We start from the raw sequence: 19,161 nt of genomic DNA on the forward strand, positions 1-19,161 counted from the left end.
ATGCTGGGAAGAAGGAACCAAGCCTCGAGTCAGCAATACTGTTCCTTCCAAGAGAAAGACAAAATACAAGAGAGAGCCAAATTCCACCCCTTCCATCTGCTCTAACTCATACCTTCCCAATCTTTCTTCCACTATGCTCTTATACTCTGCCATTTTCTCACTATCTTGCAACCTCTCCATTCTTCTCACAGGAGCTCATTCCTCCTGTCTTCCTCTTCGTCTCTTCACCCATTTTCTTTGCAGCCTTACATTGGCCATCACTAAGTGATGGTCCAAGATTCCATTCCTCCATCCTCTCCATACTCTTGCATCCAACACTTCCCTTCTCATTCACACATCCACACACACGTAATCTGTTATTGCCTTCGTTCAACAAGTTCACCATCCATCCTCCTCATCACTCTCCATGTATACCTGTGGATCATCTTATGCCGGGAGAAGGTGTTGGCTATTGCCAACCCCTTACTAGCACAGATGTGCACCAAAACACTACCATTCCCATCTACTTCAGCTGGCACACCTCACTGACCAACCACTCCATCCACTCGCACATTCCCAACTTTGCCATTCATGTCTCTAATCAAAAAAACTATCTCGCTCCTCTCAGACTTGTCCATACATGCTTCTTCACTTGCCCAAAACTCATCTTTCACTCTTGCCACTCAGTCCTCTGTCAGCGCATACGCACATACAATCTCCCAAGCTTGTATACCTTCTTTCATCCTCACCCATACAATCCTTGCCCCCACTGTTTCATACTCTCTTATATTCTCCTTCCACTTCGTGCTTATCATCAGACATACTCCCTCTCTTGCCTTCTCATTCTCATTAACTCCCGCACATATTCCTAAGCCATATTCCCATTCTCTCACCCTCTCACCTATCCGTTTAGTTTCAGTCAGTCCACATAAATCCACTCTTGCATCCTCAAGCACCTGAACAATCTCTCTTTCACTTCATCATTCACTCCTCTCACATTCCATGTCCCCACCCTTAGAATGTCCTTTGTCCGTTCCTTAGTCATCAACGTATGGACCGTCTTGGTCTGAGGCGCTTTGTTCGCTTGTTTAGTTAGCTCTTTTTATGGGGTGGGGCACTAACCCACCACCAACCCTTTTGGTTGCCTCATACGACAAGCAGGGATACTGGGGAAGTATTCTTGAAACCCCCCTACCCCCAGGGGGTATACAGAGTTAAATTAATGTAAATGTTACACCAGTAATTTACAAAGTGAAACTGAGCAAATGAAGCAATAAAATAAATCTACATTGGTGGAGATGTTAGCTGGTGTTCGTTGACCACTCGGACATCGGGAGGAATAGGGGTACTCCTACGACGATCAGTTCTAGCTCTAATTGAGAGTAAATTGTTGCTGGCTTGAGGATGGCTGAAGCGGGGGGAGGGCTGAAGTTGTGGTGACGAGCGTGATTCAGGAGTTTGGGTCCAAACTGGCTGAGTTATGCTTGATCGGTGTTGGGGATGGTTTTTAAGCCGTTAGTTTGAAGTGAGTTGGTATAGCTGACTCATGCTGGGCCAAATAATAGCTTTGCAGCACGCTTCTGGACAGACTCTAATTTTTGCTTTTGTTGTGTAGTGAGACTTTGTGACCATATTGGTGAGGCATATGTTAATTTTGGAAGTATGAAAGAGCGGTTGATTTTGCAGAGTTCCACCGTGGGAAGGCCATAAGACTTGAGTCTTGGCAACATGTAAAGCCTGAAAGAGGAAGATTGAAGGATGGACGCCATGTGTTGGTCCCAGCATAAATTGCTGTCCGAAGTGATGCCAAGAAGATTGGTAGTCTGGATCAGTTCAAGGGCGTGGTCGTCCAGATTGAGGGAGGGAGGTGGTGTGGAGTAGTGGTTAGGTTAAAGTGCATGATGACAGTCTTGTGGTAGTTGTTAGTGACAGTTTTATTGTACCCATTCCAGGAGACTGTTAGGATTTTGCTGCAAAGTGAAGCGGTGTGGTTCGGGGTTTGTGTTATGACTGCTATGGTGACGTTGGAATCGTAAACATATTTCCACCTTAGGCAGATGTCGGTAATGCGTCATTGATTAGGATAAGGAAACAGAGCAGTCCCATCCTGGTCTCCAGTGGCACACAGCAGGCGAGGGACTGGAAGTTGGAGGTAATCCCCGTGTGACGAACAACTTCTCTGACACTTAAAAAGTCAGTGAGCCAGGGAATGAGACTCACTCTGTCACAATATTCATTGCTTTGTTGTGTGTGTGTGTGTGTGTGTGTGTGTGTGTGTGTGTGTGTGTGTGTGTGTGTGTGTGAACAAAAAACTCAAAATGTTTTTATCTTATAATAACTACAATTATTTCGGCGTTCGTTATTAGCCAAAGGGTTAATCTGTTGTTCATGAGAACAATAGGTCAAAGGCCAGTGTCACAGAGTTAGGTCAGATTTAGCCTAGCAAGGTGAATTTAAACAGTTTTTATCCACTTTAGCCAAATCTTGGTGCAATGGTGCATGACTGACAGTAAGACAAGAATGTGGGCCTTGGATATCAAGAACAATCTGTCACAGGTCAAGGTCATAGGGCTCACTTATACTCGATCTGTGTGTCTGTGAGGGTAAAAAAATGCAGCTTTGATTTACTTTGAAGCAAACTTGAAAGAGATGAGAGTCACTCACGAGGTTATTATGCTGTTTCTGAGGACAATATGTTAAAGATAAAGGTCACATGGCAGAGTCAAATTAAATAATTTTTATTCGATTTGGACCAAACTTTTTTAGAATCGTTGAATGTAAGGAAGGGATAAAAGGACTTAATTCTAATAACAGTGAGGAGGGGAAAAGGTCAAACTTAAGGTCAAAGGACAAGGCTGCCTCCAGCAGTTTTGATGCGATTTGCACCAAACTCGTTGGAAGTCTTAAGTATCAGGTAAAGATGAAATAGGTCGATTAATTCCTGGGGGGTGAGGGCGAGAGAATTCTTCCCCAATATCACCGTTTGTCGTAAGAGACAATTAAAAGAGGACTTCTCGTTTCCAGTTTTTCTCTCCTTGCTGTCCTCCTCTCTTGTGAGCTACCTCTCTTCTAAATTTTTGGGTGTTTCTTCTGGCCTTTATTTTCCCTCAACTCCTATCATCTGGCATTGATAATTTGGGACCCCCCATCGACCATTCCTTCCTTCCTGGGTCAAGTCTTTCAAGCAACTGACAAATCAGGTCATTTCTACACGAAGCCACTTTATCAAGTTGCCGTCACTTCAGTGCCTGGCCACTTCAACGTCAAGGCCATTTCAGTGCCAAAACCAGGTTAGTGCTAAAAACCACTTTTACACCAAGACCACTTTAACATCAAGACCAATTCTATGCCAAGGCTGCTTCAACGTCAAGTCTCCACCAAGATCACTTCAATGCCAAGGCTGCGTCAATGCCAAGACCAATTGTACGCCAAGATCACTTGTATGCCAAAACCACTTGTACGCCAAGACCACTTCTATATCTCTTTTTTCCAGTTTGCTGCAGTGCCAGTCATATACTTTTGCTTTGAATTATTTCCATATGGTCTTTGATACCTGATGCCAGGGATTCATTATTCAGTTCACTTCCATTTTATATCATAAAATCTAAATTAACCCACCGCGTGCCAGTGCCATTTTAAAACGGTCTAACATAATTCCACAGCCAATGCCAGTGCCGTTTTAAAATGGTTTAAAATAAAAAACTTCACTGTGACTGCATTTTTCAAGATTCACGGGTAAAATTTGGCAGGCACGCAAGGTAACTGTTCCTCTACCATCCCCCAGGCTGTCAAGGCCATACACTCACTCGCTCCCCCCCTCACACTCGCTCTGCCTCACTTTGATTGTCTGCCACACCCAGTGCTGTACATAGTGAAGGCATTTAGTAAATATTTTCATGTAAGTGTAAGATGTAAATATTTCCCTGTAAGTGTAAGGACTATATAGTGAAGTGAAGTTGTAAATACCTTCTTGTAAGTGCCAGGACTGTATGTAATGAAGTCAGGTTGTACCTATCTTAAAGTTTGTGTAAGATAATGCATTCACAGTGAGAAAGACATGCAAGTTGTGATAGATGCTGAAGTAATAAGTAATCAGAAAAGTGTGCTGAACATTGCTATACTTTCCCAGCATAAATACCTGAGTATACCTTACATAGAAAACGGCTTTCACGTACCTGGTGAACATGAGAGAGTGGCTATACCTGTACACAAGTATGCAGGACTCAATAAAACTGGTTTCTGAACCTCGGTGAGCATTGTAATGGCACTATTCGTTGTTTCCACATCAAAATCTATCATTTTAGCTAAAAAAAAGGTCAAAAAACGGCCAGCACTGGCGTGACCCATAGGGCCATAAATAGCCAGCACTCGGCAGGTTAAAAAATAGGGATGACAATAAAAATTTTTGAAAAACGCAAATTTGTAATGTTCGTGCTTTGAAATTTCTTAGAGTTAAGATAGCTGGTAGATGTGAATATGAATCGTGAAACTTGGATTAGAAAGCTTTGATAAGATGGTAGTCTATTTCTTTAACTTTGAATGTATTCTTTGCATAAAAACTGCTTTGATGATGAGTAAAATAACCTTACATCTGAACTTGAAATATTGACAGGTTCCTAGAATGACACTGATAAGTAATACAGGGGTGAGCATGCTGTGTCAATCTACTATAACAAGGGAATAAAGGCATAACCTTTAACTACAGTTAAAAGGCTAACCATTATAAACTACTTGCCATGGTTTTCACTGCTGTAATATGGATAAAGTATATATGAACCTAGGCCCTTCACGTCGCTGCCACGAGACGTTAATCTCATACAGGTCTGAAGCAGTAAAGGAGTTCGTGAAAGCAATAAGCCCTCTCACATTACTGTCCTTTTCTTCTCTCTTGTCCTACCTCTCTTCTTGAAATTGCTGTGTTTCTTTCTGTCTTTATATTCCCTCTTCTTTTATTAATTTAGGTAATTTGGTTTCATAACATGAATAGTTTAGGGAGCTCCCATTGCCACTAACTCTTCGTCCCTTCCTGAGTCAAGTCTTTCAACCATCTGACCAGTTGAGCAACTTCATTACCAAACTCCTCCTTCGCCAAGTTACTTCAATGCCAACACAGCATCACCGCCAAGATAACTTCACCACTAAGACTACCTCACCGCCAAGACCACTTCACCGCCAAGACAGCCTCACCACCTAGACCCCCTCACCACCAAGACCACCTCACCACCAAGACCACCTCACCACTAAGACCACCTCACCACCAAGACCACTTCACCAAAAAGACCATTTCATCACCAAGACCAGCACCACCAAAATCACCTCACCCCCAGTACCACTTCACCAACAAGACCACTTCAACAACAAGACCACTTCGCCACCTACAGTAGACCATTTCAATGCCAAGACCACCAAGACAACAAGACCACTTCAGCACCAAGGTCACTTCCACGCCAAGGTCACTGCACCTCCAAGACCACTTCATCAGTAAGACCATTTCATCACCAAGACCATTTCAATGTCAAGACCACTTCACCACCACCAACATTTCAACACCATGACCACTTCAATGCCAAGACCACTTCAGCACCAAGGTCACTTTAAAATCAAGACAACTTCAACGCCAAGACAACTCCGATGCCAAAACCACTTCTTCGCAAGAACCACTTCTACTCCAAAACTACTCCTGCTCCAAGACTACTCCTACGCCAAGACCATTTCTACACCAAGACCACTTTTACACCAAGACTGCTTAAACGCCATGACCATATCTGCATCTTTGCTTCGTTTCCATTGTTTGCCCTGTATCTTTGTTTCGAATTAATGCCATGTGGCCTTTGATACCTGGAACAAGTAATCCATTAATAAGTTAAATTCCACTTCAGTGTCAAGACCAGTTTACCTCAAAAACACTTCAAAGCCAAGACCTATTTACCGCCAAGAACATTTCAAAGCTAATACCACTTCTACGTCAAGACCACTTCTATGTCAAAACTACTTAATCTCTTTCTCTATTTCTGTTCTGTTGTTAGGCATATATCTTTGCTTTGAATGAGTGTCCTGTGTTTCATAATACCTGGTGCTAGGAATCCATCATTCAGCTCAATTCAAGTAGACTGATTTTGAAAAGATTCACTTACAGATCATGTTCATTGGGCAATGTCTAAATTTCGGCCCTGAGGTGTAAACAGGTGGTGCACTTATTTAGTGTTCCTTCTTGTAGTTTATGTTTCCTTTGCGTTAGACAATGATGTGTTGTACTTTTCTCCTGGAATGTGCGTGGGATAGTAATGTACATTAGCATGAAGTAGGTTATTTGTCTGTTCTTTGCTGTCACTGATGTAAAGTATAGCAGTTGATTTCATGGGCTTGACTATGTTCAGCCTGTTATTATTATATAATCCATGACAGAGCTGTGTCCAGTTACCCCTGAAGTCTGGAGTTACCAATGGGAGTGGTTTTATGGGAGTATTACGATTATACTATATGGGTAAGCTACCAGAGTGTTTAAGTCAACAGGATTTTCATGTGTTTATTGGCCAGCTCCATGCCGTGCCGCCCTTATTGTTCAGCTCCATGCCACCCTTATTGTTAGTCATCTTTTCTCTCTTGAATACTTGAGTTCCTTCTTGTTTAACTGTGGCAGGCACTTCTACCCTTTAGAATTAACCGATTCTGACCAAACCTGGATACAATGACCTGCCTATGGCCTAGTTGCGTCCGCAAGGCTTTCTTTGCTAGGCAACTACTCATTGCCTATCAACGACCGAAATCCCGCTTTGTTCGTACTTTTCACATTTTGAGCTATAGAAGCATTACTAATGGGCGTAGAAAGCTCTGATATCTTTAGGCGTAACCCTGAGGTCATTCCCTGTCGGAAGTGTGTCACCCAATTTTCCCTTCTTTCCTCTAGTTTTCGACTGGCAACCCTGCAAAGATTGGCCTCAGCATCCCTAGCAACAAGTACCAGTTTTCAAAAATGCCCCCCTAGTTCCCCAGGTGCTCAATGAAACTGAATGAAACTTTGCATGTGTATAGACATTGACTAGTACTACAACTTTCCATCGTCCACCTGTGTGTTACTGTACATTGGCCGGGTCAGGGGTCAAAGGTCATCAAATGCAAAACGGCGAAAAATACCTAATATCACGACTATGCTAGCACGAAATGCCAAGGTCCCGAAGATTATCAAGCCAGGACCATGCTTCTTTGTTGGAATGTTGCATTGGAGTACCTTCGTACAGAAATGATAGTGTCAAAACTCACTTTCAGTCACTGGCATCACCACCTAGAAGTTGTACCTCTGGTGGGCCATTTCTCGAATTTCAAGTTTCCTAGCTTCTCAGTGTGTGGATGGAATCAAATGAAACTTTGCATGTTTATAGACATTCATGAGTACTACAAGTGTGTTTCGTACATGCATGATTTATATCCGCCAGGTCAGGGACAAAGGTCATCAAGTGCAGAAAATTTGAAAAGCATCAAAATTATGACCTTTCTCGCTCGAAATGCTAAGGCTCCAAAGATTATGAAGCCAGGTCCATGATTCTTTGGTGGAATGTTACACTGGAGTACCTCCATATAGAAATGACTTTCAGTGTCGAAACTCTGAATGTCTGTCCCAGAGCCATGATTCTTGGGTGGGATGTTGTCCTTTGATACCGCCATACAGGAGCAACTTTTCATACCGAAACTCACTTCTGGTCACTGACAAAGCTTGGTCCATTAAGAGCTGCCCATCGTCGCCTAACGGCTTGTTAAGTACAATATGAGAGAGGACGGAAGCAGGATGTGCACCCATTTATGAGGTGCTTGTGCTTATGAACGTCCAAATCAAAGGCTTTCGTCTCATTAACTCTCCCCTTCTTACTGACTCCCTTCAACCTCTGTCTCTTCGTCGCACTGTTGCATCTTTATCTCTTTTCTATCGCTACTTCAATGGTCACTGTTCCTCTGAACTATCTGCATGCGTTCCTCCACCTCTACGATGGGCGCGTAGCACCCGTTTAGCAGCAAACTCTCACCCTTTTTCTGTCCAACTCTCCAATGCAAGAGTTAACCGTTACTCCTAGTCCTTCATTTATGCAACAGGTCAGCTCTGGAACTTTCTCCCTCTGTCTGTATTTCCTGCTTCCTATGATCTCCAGTCTTTCAAAAGCAGTGTATCGAGGCATCTGGAAATGATCGGATCTTGAATTTGGCTCTCTCTTGTATTTTGTTTTTCTCTTGGAGGGAACAGTTTTGCAGGCTCGTTGCCTTTGGTTCCTTCTTCCTCACAAATATATATATATATATATATATATATATATATATATATATATATATATATATATATATATATATATATATATATATATATATATATATATATATATATATATATATATATATATATATGTTTGTCTTCCTTTAATTACACCAGCTACTCAGCCATCTGTTTCTGATAGTTTGTATGTTTGTGAGACTTGTCTGTCAGGAGTATATATAGTGTTATAAGCTTTACTGATGTCCATTGTTATTATACTGTTTTTACTTTTCACCTAAGATTGCAACCTCCCCATTTCAAATTTTGAGTTGTAACCATAGGTTAACACTAGACTATAATGCTAATCACGAGAAAGTTTTGAGAAAAGTATGCAGAGCCGTAGCATTGTCTCATTCTGACACTGAGTTACTTGAAAAAAGCAACAAAAGGACCACAATCTGTGCCAAATAAGGTGAAAAGAACTATACCAATGTTTTTGTGGAAGTACTTATAAATTTGGTGGTAGGTGGTGGCGACCATCATCCACTCACTTGATGTAGTGTTGCCTACTTCTTCCTTAGCCTTTATCATTCTTTTTCTGTGCCTGCCCTCCTCTCTTCCTACCCATCTTTCCTGTCACTTCTTATTGCTCTTCTTTCCTTTACAGGTGGCTTTACGTTGAGTGACAAGCCAAATGGTTTCCTGTATGCCAAGAAACCAATTACAACGCTGGGTGGTAACCATATAACCAACCCATACGTGCTCCCTACGTGTCAACAAGTGGGTTGGTGGAGGGTTAGTGCCCCTCCCTGTAAAACAACTAACTCAAAGTCAAATGGCCACCCCTTGCGGGATAGTGGCGTCTGGCAGTAGATAGACATAAATTCGTCGTTAGGAAAGTATTTTTGCATATAATTTTGAGCATAGTAGTGTGATAGCATTTAAAACCAACTTGCACGTTGGAGCATCGAATGTAAAGGTATGAGAGTATCATCTGTGACATCAGTCTCTCTTTAGCTTTAGGATTACAAAGAAATGTTACTGACTGGGAGGAGGAAGCCTCTGTTAGGAGTCCGCGTTTCAGTAGAGTGACATTTTTGCCTTGATTCAGTATATTAGGAAGTAGAACACTAGACCACTTAAAGCATTCTTTCCTCTTATAAAAACGAACCTAAGCATTGTATTACAATATATATACAATATATATATATATATATATATATATATATATATATATATATATATATATATATATATATATATATATATATATTGTTACGGAACAGAGAGAGATAATGAACACTTCAAGTTAGAATACGAAAATCACTACTGTCCCGCAAAGTTCCAGGTTCAAAACAAAAGAGTTAGGTAAAATTACAAGTTAAAGTTTAATGCTCAAACTAACAACTAAACATTTAGGACTCATAAGGATAATGTAATGGAAAAAAAAAAAAGGTTAAATATATGGTTAACTGCAATAGCCTCTATTAACACGAAAATAGCAAGAGTAAATTTATTTAAGTCAGCCCTGATAAAATGAGAAAACCGGATAATGCTCAGTTAATGCAAGATATATTATTACAGATACAAAATATTATTACTACTGGCTGACAGTAAAAACTTTACATTAATCACAAAAACCTCACCAGGCCTACAAATTAACACCTTATGCTATACAGTACAAAAAAAAAAAAAAAATGTAACAACACTTATACTCAAATTACACAGCAGCTAGATGGTTGGAGACTTCCTGAGCACTCACAAAAATAACAACAACTGTACAGGGGACAGAGATGTGAACAAAATGAGGAGTAGATCTACTGTAAGTGGCAATTAATGCAGAGACTGAGCTCATTACATAGGAGCCGGCAGAGCTTGATACAACTTGTAAGAAGGACGCGCAAATGAAGCCATAGGGGACAAAGAGTTGACATCCTGCTCTGAACAACAGAAAGAACGACTTACTCTACTATAAGGGGGAGAAGGGGGGAGTGAGGTAAAACATGCTAGCCTGGTCACTATGGAAGCCACGAGGCGAATCGTAATCAAACATGCAGCATACTGTACGTTAGAATTACACAAAGGATGATGAAATCATAGGTTATGTATCACTTCCCCCCAAAAAAAAGAAATTTACAAAGGAAATTTCTTATTACTCTAAAACAATCTGTCTAAAGTCTAGATAAGCAATCTGCAATAACATTTTCTTTCCCCTTGACATGTTGTATGTCTAATGAATACTCCTGAAGAAGTAGACTCCATCTTGTCAATCTCTGATATTTATCTTTAAACTTACTAAGGAATTTCAGTGGGTTATAATCGGTATAAATGACTATGGGATCAAAACCAGAACACAAATAAAATGAAAAATGCTGTAAACCCAAAATCAAGGCCAAAAGCTCTTTCTCAATAGTTGAGTAGTTCTTTTGAGGTGGAGTGAACTTCTTACTGTATTAAGATACAGGGTGTTCAATACCCTGATCATCCTCTTGCAGCAAAACAGCCCCAGCTCCAGTATCACTTGCGTCAACAGCCATCTTAAAAGGCTTAGCAAAAATTGGAGTAGCGAGCACTGGCTGACTTAATAGGATAGCTTTAAGTTTGCTGAAAGAGGATTCACAGTTATCGGTCCAGATAAATTTAACTCCCTTTTTCAGTAGGTCTGTAAGTGGTGATACAAGAATTGAAAAGTTAAGAACAAATCTCCTGTAATAACCTACCATTCCCAAAAATCTTTGTAGCTCTTTCCTACTTTTAGGTCTGGGAAGATCACTTATAACCTGAACCTTAGCTCCTGGTGGTGCAACGTGTCCATCACCAGTTACGTACCCAAGGTACTGAACTTTAGCTTGACCAAACTCACACTTTGATAAATTAGCTACAAGATTAGCCTGAACCAAACGCTCAAGAAATTTACAGACATGGCATAGGTGATCTTTCCAGTTGTCACTGAAGATTAACACATCATCAATATAAACAACACACCCTGCCAAACCCTCTGTTACAACATTCATGAGCTTCTGAAATGTGGCTGGTGCATTCTTCATACCATATGGCATTACAGAACATGCAAAAGTCTTTCCTAGTGTTACAAAACATGAGATATCCCTAGCACGTTCAGTCATAGGTACTTGCCAGTATCCCTTTAACAAATCAAACTTACTTATGTACCTAGACTTTCCGATCTTGTCTATGCAATCTTCCACGTGAGGGAGAGGGTAAGTGTCTGTTTTGGTTATCTGATTAACACGTCTGTAGTCGATGCAAAGCCGCTGTGACCCCCCTGGCTTAGGGACTAGAGTGACAGGAGAACTCCACTCGCTCTGACAGGGCTCAATCATCTTGTGGTCCAACAGGTAGCCAAGCTTCTTCTGGATGAGACGAACTTTCACTGGGTTCACACGGTAAGGAGGCAGTTTAATTGGCTTTGCGTCTCCAACATTGACATCATGCATCAACACAGTGGTTCTTCCTGGAGTGGCACGGAACACTTGCGGGTACTCCTGCAGTAATGCCGAAAACTCCTGCATTTCCTCGGGAGCTAGATGAGAAAGCTTAGTCTGGAGATCATTCATGATATCAGGATTCTTCCCCAAACTATCACTCAGGCTCATGCTGCATGGGAGAACTTCACTTGCAGACTCGGGTGGAACAGCTACAGTGCAGACTGGGTTATTTTCGTCCCGCCTGTGATATAACTTTAGCATGTTGATGTGACCAAGTTGCTTGTTCTTTCTACGATCTGGTGTAGCGATGACATAGTTGACATCACTGAGTTTCTTCTCCACGAAATAAGGACCACTAAACTTGGCTTGAAGAGGTTGCCCATGCACCGGTAGCAGAATCAAAACCTGATCTCCTGGTTGAAAGTGGCGTAACCTGGACTTCTTATCATACCAAGTCTTCATCTTCTCCTGAGCAGCTCCCAAATTCTCTCTCGACAGCCGCTCCCTGAACTTCATCACATACTCCAGCAGGTTGACATCATCTTCCTCCGACAGCCAACATTCCTTGAGTAGCTTAAGGGGTCCTCTTACTTCATGGCCAAACAGTAGTTCAAAGGGTGAGAAGCCCAGTGATTCATTTGGAGATTCTCTTGCGGCAAATACAACGAATGGAAGACCTTTATCCCAGTCTTTCTGATGTTCCAAACAGTATTTCCTGAGCATCGATTTGAGTGTTTGATGATATCTCTCCAACGCTCCTTGGGTCTGGGGATGGTAAGCTGAGGACGTGATCTGGGTGATGCCCAACTCTTTCAGAGACTGCTTGAAAACATTTGACATGAAATTACTTCCCCGGTCTGACTGTACCTCCTTGGGCAGACCAAACTTGGTGAAGAACCCCAGCATTTCCTTAACCACGTTCTTTGCTGAGATATTTCTAAGTGGAATGGCTTCAGGATAACGAGTAGCCATATCAATCAGGGTCAACACATAAGAAAATCCTGAAGAAGTCTTAGGAAGAGGGCCCACACTATCCACCAACACACGGGTGAATAGCGCCTCAAAAGGAGGAATGGGAACTAGAGGTGCAACCTTTTCGGTCTGATTACACTTCCCCACAACTTGACAGGTGTGACAAGACTTACAATACCAGGAAACATCTCTGAAGATACCTGGCCAGTAGAAGTGTTTCAAAATGCGTGCCACAGTCTTCCTCACCCCAAGGTGTCCTGCCAAACTGGAATCATGAGCCACTCTAATGATATCTTGCCTACAAACACGAGGGATGACAACTTGATGTACAACCTCCCATTCACAGTCGGCTGATGCTGCTGGGGGTCTCCACTTTCTCATAAGTACTCCTGACTTTATATAATAACAAGTAGAAGCACCGGCTGACTCTTCCTCACTGCAAGCAGAGTTAGCTAGACCTTTCAACTCAGGTAACAGCAACTTGCAACTCAACCAACTCTTGACGAGACAAATTATCAACACTACGGGGTACTGCCCCATCTGGTGAGTGGTCCAAATTAGCAAGAAAAGTGTCAGCTAGGATAACATCATCATCATCATTATCCTCTAAGTCACCAGTAACTTTAGACTTAGCCCTAGTGACAGCACATGCAGGGAACACATCAGGGATATCACAATCCTGGGTAGCAGTCACTGGTTCACTAGACAACTGAGGAGCTGGACACACTTGACTTCCACCAATATCATTTCCAAGTAAGAAAGTTACACCTGACATTGGGAGTGTCTCAACCAACCCAACCATAACAGAACCATTAACAAAACCAGACTCTAAATTCACTCTGCACAGAGGGACAGAGAAGTAATTATTCCCTACACCTTGTAAGATTACAGTTTTATCAGAGGAATTAACATTAAAGCCTAGAACACTGGTCAGCATAAGGGATTGGCAAGGACCTGTATCACGATATATTTTAACTGATTTCCTGTCATTACTGTCCAGAGGACTGACAAAACCATCAGACAGGAAATTAGCACATGAACTCTTGAGAGTGTCACCCACGTTACTGCTCAAAAAAGGAGCTCCATCATGAGAATTTAATTTACCCCTCAAAGCAGGTTCAGTTAACTCGGTTAAAGAATTCTGGGAACTCTCAAGGGTGGACACTAGACTAATTGACTGAATATTTAAAGGCTCCTTTTTGTTCACATCACGCTGTCTCCTGAAACATTTCTCCGAAGTATGACCAAGCTTACTACAATAAGTACATTTACTTTTCTGAAATCTAGAGGTGAAGCTGGTATTTACTTCCTGAGAAACATCATCTTTATTCTCTTTCCTGTTACCTGTAATCTGAGTAGAGGCAACGTACTTACTCTCAGCTTTCCTTTTTTCTTTAGAATATCTCTTGTGAGTGAGAACATATTCATCAGCTAAAAGTGCAGCATCAGACAAATTATCTATTCTTTTCTCATCAAGATATAGGCTTACATCTTTATTAATACACGTTTGAAGTCCTCCAGCAAAATCATCTGCTTAAAATTTACCAAAATCAGAATCCACATTCTTAGAATTTAACCACTGCTCTAACAGATCTTCTTTGATTTTTGCATACTCAACATGGGATTGCTTATCTTGCTTATAAGTTGTCCTAAATTTTACTCTATAGGCTTCAGGAACAAGCTCATAGGCCTTAAGAATCAAGCTCTTAACTACATCATAATTATCAGATTGATTCTGAGGCAAAGTTGCATAAGTTACTTGAGCTTTACAGGTGAGAACAGTTTGAAGGAGTACTGGCCAATACTTGTTGGGCCAATTAAAACCTGTAGCTACCCTTTCAAACAACTGAAAATACTTTCTTAAATCAGATTCATTAAAAGGAGGGACAAGTTTAACAGTTTTAGCCACATCAAAATCATCAGAGCTAGATGATCCAGTTCCACCTTGTTTCATGCGATACTCATATTCTGCCTGAATCCTAGCAAGTTCAACTTGTGCCTGAAACTCAGCCTCCTTAGCACGAGCCTGAAACTCAGCCTCCTTAGCATTTGCCTGAAACTCAGCCTCCTTAGCACGAGCCTCCTGCTGGGCTAGCTGTAACTTAGCTATTTCAATCTGCGTTTGCTCATCTGGAGGAGTTACATTAAACAAGCTTTCATTAATCATGTCAACAATTTGATCTTTAGAATGATGAGAGTGAACAGCAATTCCCAATTGTTGAGCAACAAGCTTAAGTTCATTCTTTGTTCTGTTTTCTACATCACACACTGTTTGCACATTTGACAAAAAATCTTTGGCTTCATCAAGCGTAGTAATAGCAGACATCATGAATAAATCACAGTCACAAAATATCAAGCAATATCCTTATGATAATATCCTGAATATCCTGATAAGAGGTCGCCAAATTTATGTTACGGAACAGAGAGAGATAATGAACACTTCAAGTAAGAATACGAAAATCACTACTGTCCCGCAAAGTTCCAGGTTCAAAACAAAAGAGTTAGGTAAAATTACAAGTTAAAGTTTAATGCTCAAACTAACAACTAAACATTCAGGACTCATAAGGATAATGTAATGGCAAAAAACAGGTTAAATATAGGGTTAACTGCAATAGCCTCTATTAACACGAAATTAGCAAGAGTAAATTTATCTAAGTCAGCCCTGATAAAATGAGAAAACCGGATAATGCTCAGTTAATGCAAGATATATTATTACAGATACAAAATATTATTACTACTGGCTGACAGTAAAAACTTTACATTAATCACAAAAACCTCACCAGGCCTACAAATTAACACCTTATGCTATACAGTACAAGAAAAAAATGTAACAACACTTATACTCAAATTACACAGCAGCTAGATGGTTGGAGACTTCCTGAGCACTCACAAAAATAATAACAAATGTACAGGGGACAGAGATGTGAACAAAATGAGGAGTAGATCTAAGTGGCAATTAATGCAGAGACTGAGCTCATTATATAGGGGCTGGCAGAGCTTGATACAACTTGTAAGAAGGACACGCAAATGAAGCCATAGGGGACAAAGAGTTGACATCCTGCTCTGAACAACAGAAAGAACGACTTACTCTACTATAAGGGGGAGAAGGGGGGAGTGAGGTAAAACACGCTAGCCTGGTCACTATGGAAGCCACGAGGCGAATCGTGATCAAACATGCAGCATACTGTACGTTAGAATTATACAAAGGATGATGAAATCATAGGCTATGTAACAATATATATATATATATATATATATATATATATATATATATATATATATATATATATATATATATATATATATATATATATATATATATATATATATATATATATATATATATATATATATATATGAAGAGCAGTATATTGTAATACAATGCTTAGGTTCGTTTTTATAAGATGAAAGAATGCTTTAAGTGGTCTTGCAATGTGATAAGGAACCCACTTGTAAAATTTGTTGGGTTGCTTTTCTAATCTACTTTATGCTTTATTTAAGTATCCGTTATGTTCGATGATGTATTATGTCTGCATATTCTAGGTGCTGATGAAAGACTCTCATGTGGTGACACCAAGAGAGCAGTGAAACTCCCACGTGGGACATATAAGCTTCTCTCAAGTTCACCCTCTGTTCCCCGAATATAGGAAGGTACAGCGCCTGGAAAAGTCAACTTAAGACTGTAGTCTACCAGGCTAACGTTCAGATATGCCGGGATTACAGCACCACCAACAATACCCCTGTCATCGACAGTATGCTCTTGCTGGCTGTAAACGATTTTCTAAAACATGGTAATGATCTCTTACTGAAGGGGTTAATGAAGAATACATGCAAATCCTCTATTTCGAAAATTCTCTCCTAAGCTGACCAGAAAGGTATAGAAAAAGCAAAGTTAAAACAAGTGGTGCCAAGCACAACAAACCTCGCCCGACAGCAGTTACTTTATTTTCAACCATTTTCATGTTACAGCCTTCTGAAAATCCGTGATCTTGCATTTGACCTTTCAAGGTCACTCAAGGTCAAAATTTCATGGTGCCAAATTAAAGCGTATATGAGACTTCCTATATCTTGATTATAGTAAATATGTTTATCTTCAACCAATTTCGATTTTAGCCCCTGAATATCTGTGACCTGTGACCTAGAGTTTGACCTTTCAAGGTTACTTGAGATTAAGACCAATAAGGAACTTCCAATAGGCTGGTAATAGTCAGTATCTCTATCTTCAACCAGTTTCGACCTGTAGCCTCCAGAATAACAGTGACCTTGAGTTTGACCTTTGAAGGTCATTTAAGGTCAAAGGCCATGGTACCAATTAAAAGCCCATATGGGACTTCCTATAAGTTGATGATAGTAAATATCTATCTGCAACCATTTTCGAGTTACAGTCCCCTGAATATCCGTGACCTTGAATTTGACCGTTCAAGGTCGCTTAAGATCAAAGGTCTTGATGCCTAATGAAAACCCAAATGGGAGTTCCTGTATGCTGATAATGGTAAATATCTCTATCTTCAACCGGTTTCAAGTCATAGCCTTCTGAAAATCCGTGACCTTGATTTTGACCTTTCAGGGTTGCTCAATTACCTCCAAAATTTAGTCACTTCCATTTGAATTCAATGCCCAAATATCTTGGAAGTTTCATGTAATTTCATTGTGCCGTTTTTCCGTAATGTTGCTAACAAAGGAACAAACTCGACAAAAGCCATGCCTCGCCGGACTCCGTCCGGGAAAGGTAATCATAAACAAGAAGGAGCTCTCAGAGTGCAACATCCGCTCCCACCAACTGATCTAAGAGCCGCGTATTAGACTCATCCTCGTGCATTTGACCTTCGACTGATTACTCTCAAAGTAGAAGCAAAATCATTACTTAACCCTTCCGTCAAATTTGATCTAAGTCAGATCACAAGTGGTTAACTTTTCTCACTGACCTTAGCCTTTGATTTTTACCTGCAACTTTCACCTTCGACTGGCCTCATCCTGAACTCTCCACAAAGATTTGCCTACATGGAATAAAAACTGCTTAAGCTAATCTTGCCATGTGACCCAGCACTTTGATCTATTGTTTGAAAAAAAAAAAAAAAACAATAGCTAGATTCCTCCGTTGTCCCTGAAACCTTCCGTAGTTTAAATAAAACCGGATGAAAACCGAGTTTTCACACACACACACAGATGAAAATAAGAGTATAACATCGGCTCTCGCTCCACGAGCACGGGCGTAAATATATAATCATATTGACGAAGTATACTATGCTACATTCAGACATTTGCATCAACTTTGGGAGATAAATTAGGTGGCAGAGAGGGTTGAATGAGCCTGTTTCTAACATCCTCACTGAAACTAATTTTCAATATTAATAGAATTCTCTGAAGGTACCAAAAATAAACACTATATGCGGCATTGGATCCAATGGGTTAATAATGTCCTTTGGAATGTGTTCCGTGACTAAGCCATTCATTATTTTTTTTTTAAGGAAGGCCATAAAATTATTTCTCCATTTCCAAGAATATGTCCTGAGCTAAGTTCAACGGTATGGAAAAAAAAGAAAATACTGCTCACGGTGGTGAACAGTTTAACACTTTCTGGATCAAAACTCCAATATTTCATTTCAGCGAAAGTTAGTTTATGTTATTAAGCTGAATGTGGCTCAAAGCATTTTGGTACGTTTTACTTATACCAGTAACTCTCTGAAGATAAGGACAAGTCTAGTATTTTACTCTGGCTCATGTTAGACCATGGTATTCAGCTGAAGGTGAGTCAGAAAACCCAGAGATTGTTGATACTTACCTTGAGAACGTTTGTGTGTGTGTGTGTGTGTGTGTGTGTGTGTGTGTGTGTGTGTGTGTGTGTGTGTGTGTGTGTGTGTGTTATTTATGTTTTTTTTTTGTATGTGTCCAGGTGCGGTTGGCCGTGAGCCTTACGACAATGCTGGTGCTGTACACGCTGTTCAGCAACACCTCAGGCTCCCTCCCCGTCACCGCCTATGTCAAGATGATCGATGTGTGGTTCTTCGCCTGTATCTTCTTCCTCTTCTTCGTGACGATGACACACGTCCTGACGGAGTATCTGGAGGAGCGGGAGGCGGCGGTGAAGGTGGTGACTATATCCGGAGTACCAATGAACAAAGGAGGGAAGTATGGCCAGATTGTCAGGCTTCGAAAGGCAGAGAAGACAATGTTGAGGGTCAGAACAGTTGTGTTGCCTGTAGTTGCCCTTATTTTCAACCTGGTGTATTGGACGATTTTGGTGAACAGATTTAAATAACTTATAATGATGTCTGGCCAACTCGTAAGCAAATTATTAAAGTTTCAAAAGGCTGAGAGACAATGCAGAAAGTCCAGACATTTGCGTTCACTTTGATTTACTGGACAGTTTTGGTGAGCAAACAAATAGTTCACAGTTAGCAGCGATCATTTCGATAGGCGATTTTCTTTGGTTGGCAGCGAGTCATACGTCCCTATATGTGTTAAAGATGTTTCAATTACCCCTGTAAATGTCGGGGCAACTCTAGTATTTCTTTCAGCTAAGCC

General features: G+C 40.7%; 1 protein-coding gene across 1 annotated transcript in view; it reads left to right on the plus strand.

Annotated features, from left to right (window-relative positions):
* The window catches only part of LOC145390669 (uncharacterized), a 195,623-nt gene extending 176,728 nt beyond the window's left edge, over window positions 1-18,895 (plus strand). The window contains exon 10 of the mRNA XM_080265461.1: window positions 18,530-18,895. Coding sequence (XP_080121587.1) covers window positions 18,530-18,895 — 366 coding nt within the window. The remainder of the gene's footprint in view (window positions 1-18,529) is intronic.
* Window positions 18,896-19,161: the final 266 nt, after the last annotated feature.

This window comes from Coenobita brevimanus, chromosome 15 (assembly GCF_032717465.1).
Source record: "Coenobita brevimanus isolate Jiangsu-jjx chromosome 15, ASM3271746v2, whole genome shotgun sequence".
In the NCBI taxonomy this organism is placed as follows: domain Eukaryota; kingdom Metazoa; phylum Arthropoda; class Malacostraca; order Decapoda; family Coenobitidae; genus Coenobita; species Coenobita brevimanus.